At 48.8% G+C, this 4,038-nt stretch overlaps 2 protein-coding genes across 2 annotated transcripts in view; one reads left to right on the plus strand and one right to left on the minus strand.

Annotated features, from left to right (window-relative positions):
* Positions 1 to 266, minus strand: part of UPK3A (uroplakin 3A) — a 5,842-nt gene extending 5,576 nt beyond the window's left edge. The window contains exon 1 of the mRNA XM_010084541.1: positions 212 to 266. Within this exon, the coding sequence (XP_010082843.1) occupies positions 212 to 266 (55 nt within the window). The remainder of the gene's footprint in view (positions 1 to 211) is intronic.
* A 2,683-nt stretch (positions 267 to 2,949) lies between these two features.
* Positions 2,950 to 3,585, plus strand: LOC104469830 (inositol 1,4,5-trisphosphate receptor-interacting protein-like 1). Its single transcript, XM_010084542.1, has one exon. It carries the CDS (start codon positions 2,950 to 2,952, stop codon positions 3,583 to 3,585), a length of 636 nt encoding a protein of 211 aa, XP_010082844.1.
* Positions 3,586 to 4,038: the final 453 nt, after the last annotated feature.

Below are 4,038 nucleotides of genomic sequence, written 5' to 3' on the forward strand. Positions count from 1 at the left end.
GTTCAGCAGCTCCTCCTTCCCAGCCTGGCTGCAGTAGAGGCACTTTAACACTCTTACAGCAGAATATATGTTTGAAGCCCTAAAATCCCCTCCCAGTACAGATCCTAGAGCAGAAAGTTGACACCCAAGGTGAAACAAGAAAACCTGAGAGAAACAGAAAGGGAGAAGATACAAAGAGATAAGCAACAAAAAAGGAGAAGATGCCTCTTACCTGCACACAGCTGTCCCAAGCAGGAAAATACTAATGGAACCCAAAGGCTGCACATGCTTGAGCCCTCCAGAAACCTGCCACGAAAGAAGAAACCGTGCTGGGAGGCAGCCCCCACTGAAGAGCTCCTGCATCTACTCCCTCCCTGAAGTCAACCACACCTGCTCCTTCCCACAAGGTCCCTGTGGTTCATAGCTGCCCACCCCCTCAGCACCTCCCTATGTGCTTCTTGCCCCTCCTGTTCAGCTGTCACCAACCACCCCCCAGCCACTATTTGCTCCCAGGTGAGGAAGGGTGTTGTGGCTCTGATTTCCACCCGATATTGGGCACCAGTGTAGCTCTCAGCAGTGCTATGGGTGTAAAGAGATTTTTTTTCCCACCTGTGCTATTGATAGCTGGCTTTGTTCTTTACCTTCTTCTGTCAAACTTTTGAAATCTCTCATGCAGGGAAAATTTGGAACTGAATATATGAACCCTGCATCCAGTTTGCATTATGGATGGTTCTGATTCAGAGCTCTAAATTTGGGCAGCCTTAACAGAGGTTACAATCGCTTTCTGAATTGCATTTCATAGGTTTCATCCTGAAAAACATAAGCCTTCTGCCTCTGGTTAACCTTAATGCAATTTAGGGTGACTACATGAAGAGCAAACCACTGGGAAATCTGAATTTGACCTATTATACTGAATTTCAGCTGAGAATATTCTTGATAAGTTGCTATTACAAATGGTCTATTACGTAAGAGCTCAAATTACTAAACTATTAATCATTTACTTAAAATAGGCTGAGGGGAAAAACAAGTGTCAGTAAGATTTCACAGAATTAATGGGGCTAACATGACGTCACTGCAGCAACTCCACATTTACACCAATATCACTACAGTTACATTACCAAATCCATCTCCACTGTGGATATGCCATGGGCCTGAGAAATCTGTTTGAAATATGTAATCAAATTATTATAATGCAATTTCTTCCCCATATGTGTCTCATTTTGTTTCAAATTCTGCAGGTCATCTTTAGTGTGTTTGGTTTGACTTTTTTCTCACAATACTTTTAAGGTAAAATATTTAGTACAGGAGTTACTCTAGATTTGCCCTGCTATAGAATAAGAATGAGTTGTATAATTTCTTCTCACTCTACAATGCACTCTAAGCTTGTGCTGCCATAAATACTCAGGTAAACCAGATTAAGCCAGGAAAGATCTTACCCTTCTGTCTTTTATTCCTAGGAATTTGATTTTTAACATTTACACTATGGGGGTTTGTTGTACAAACTTGGTATTGATCTGCTCAAGAGGTTTTTTTTATCCCTTAAATCAATATAATAATGCACAGAAATTGTAAGGTTTCTGACTCCACAGTAAAAGCAGATCTTAAGAACAATAAGATCTCTTTCTCCATCATAAAATCAATACTTTCTCCGAACAGTGATTCCTGTAAAATCAGATCCTGAATTCTTTAGACAGGTAACCCTTCCAGAGCAATCAGCATTGGCTTTTTTTTTTCCTTAAGACAGAAAGTAGACCCATTATTTGCCTAATTAAACTAAAAAAAAAAAATAGACAGCAGGACATATGGGATGACAGAAAAATAAATATTCTATTTCATGGCATGTAAGCCACTTACATGGGCTACAGAATACTCTTCCAAGTTTTTTAAGAAAGTGCTGCTCCCTCATTCACTTTCTAAAACATCAAAACAGAAAACATAGAAGAATATACATTTTAGAATCAACATGTTCCAACCTCCATGGCTGTTCTAGCCTTCCTTGTCGTGCTTCTGCAAGGCTTCATCCTGAACCCGCACATAGTCGGGAAAGAGCTGGATGAGGCTACGCACATGTGCATGACGCAGCATGAGGAGCAGCTGAGACACAGGATGTCTCATAGAGCTGGATGAGGCTACGCACATGCGCATGATGCAGCGTGAGGAGCAGCTGAGACACAGGATGTCTCAACTGTTGGCAGAGCTGGAGCAGGGGGACTTGGAGCTGAGGACCCAGGAGCAAAGCATCTTTGCCTGGGAAGCCTTTCTCTTCTCTGACTTCCAGCAGTGGCAATTCTGGCCCCTTGAGGGACTACTGGTCCTACTCTTCGAGCTCTGCTGGTGGCTCAGTAAAAGGAGCCATCAGCCAGATGGCAGGGACAGAGACGATAGCTCCAGCAGCAACAGCAAGCAGGAGGAGGAGGAGGCACAAGAGGAGGAGGAGGAGGCGCAAGAGGAGGAGGAGGAAGAAAGTGACCAAGAGGATGCTGATGGTGAGAGGGATCTGGGCAGGATTTTTGCACGGCGCGTCCAGTGGCCAGCGCAGGACCTCGCCTATGGGAGCCAGCTGGTGGAGGAGCTGGTGGGCAACCTCCTCCGTGCCAGCCAAGAGCTCTTCTTCAACAGTTTCTTCCTGGTGCTGCAGCCAGCCATTAAGGTGGGCAGCACCTTTGAAGGTTGGGCTCCCCGTGAGGATGATGCTGTCTCCTGCCTCCTCTTACCTCTGAAGCCCCCCCGTGGGCACACCTTCCACCTGGAGCTGGACACTCCGAGGGAGATGCCAGCGAGTGACTCCAGGGTCCGCGTGGAGCTGAAGTGCACCTGCATGGAGGTGCAGCTGGTGCACAAATCGCTCTGCTTTGTCCACCGCCCTGAGCAGGAGCTCAGGAGAAATCAGGGTCCCAGCCTCACTCTTACCTAGATGTGGAGAAAACTGCCCACTGGTTCCAGAGCTTCGTCAGCTCAGCCTGGGCGAGGATGCCTCAGTCGTGTTCCTATGACATGAAGGTGCTGCCCTCCAGCCGCTCCTGCAAGCTGCAGCTGACAAATGCCTCCGGGAGAACTGTCCTTGTTGAGATAATTTTTGGGGTGCAGCAAGGCGACTGGGACCTCTTCCTGAGCAGTGAGGGTAGAGACGACATCTTCCTCATCCCAAGCACCATATGGCCAGAGAGCTACGCTGTGGCGGAGGCAAAGTTCTTCAGTCACGTGGCCAGGCAGGCCCCGCGTAACAGCTTCCACCTACAATGCCTGCAGGTCTGGGCCAGCATCCTGGAGGGCACAGACTTCACCACCTATACCTTGAAGACAGTTGTGATGCACCTCCTGGCCACCACACCCCTGTCAGGCTGGCGCAGGAGGGATTTCCTGCCGCGGCTGGAGGATATCATGCAGTTCCTGCGCTGCTGCCTGGAGGACAAATGCCTCAACCACTTCTTCTTTGGCAACGAGAATGTGCCCGAGGAGATAATCTTGCCCCCACCCTTCAAAACGGCCAAGCCATATAACCTCTTCTACCACCTGCTGCACTATCCGGCCGACCATGCCCAGGCACTGCGTGACTACATGGTGCTGCAAGATCGACTCATAACACTGCTGTACTACGGACACTGAAAGAGTTCCTCGTGTACAGAGCTGCGGTTGCCAGTCTCACAGCTGAGGGCAGACAGCGGCCTCATACTGCAGGGGAAAAGACGGGAGACTGCAGGACACAGAAAGGGAAGGGAAAACCCTGCGCAGCAGCCCCGTGCCAAGAGCGTCCTTACCACCTGGACGGTGACCACCCCCTCCTCCTCTGAGAGAGTCCATTCCTTCTGTGAGCTTCATTTTCCACAAAGTTCCCAATAAATGGCATGTTTGAACAAACGCTGCGCCTGTGAGTGTCTGTGCATCGCTTCTTAGGGGAACGCGGGCACAGGGTGCTGACTGCTCAGCTGCCACAGGGTCTGGGAGTGTTTTGCAGAAGAGTGGATGCGGTGGTCTCTGCTTTCTCTGATTCTCTAACTGTGGCTCCCCCACCCGTCCATGCTCCTGCACTGGGGCAATGAGAATAACTCATCACCCTCT

This window comes from Pterocles gutturalis, unplaced genomic scaffold (assembly GCF_000699245.1).
Source record: "Pterocles gutturalis isolate BGI_N339 unplaced genomic scaffold, ASM69924v1 scaffold1230, whole genome shotgun sequence".
NCBI lineage: Eukaryota > Metazoa > Chordata > Aves > Pterocliformes > Pteroclidae > Pterocles > Pterocles gutturalis.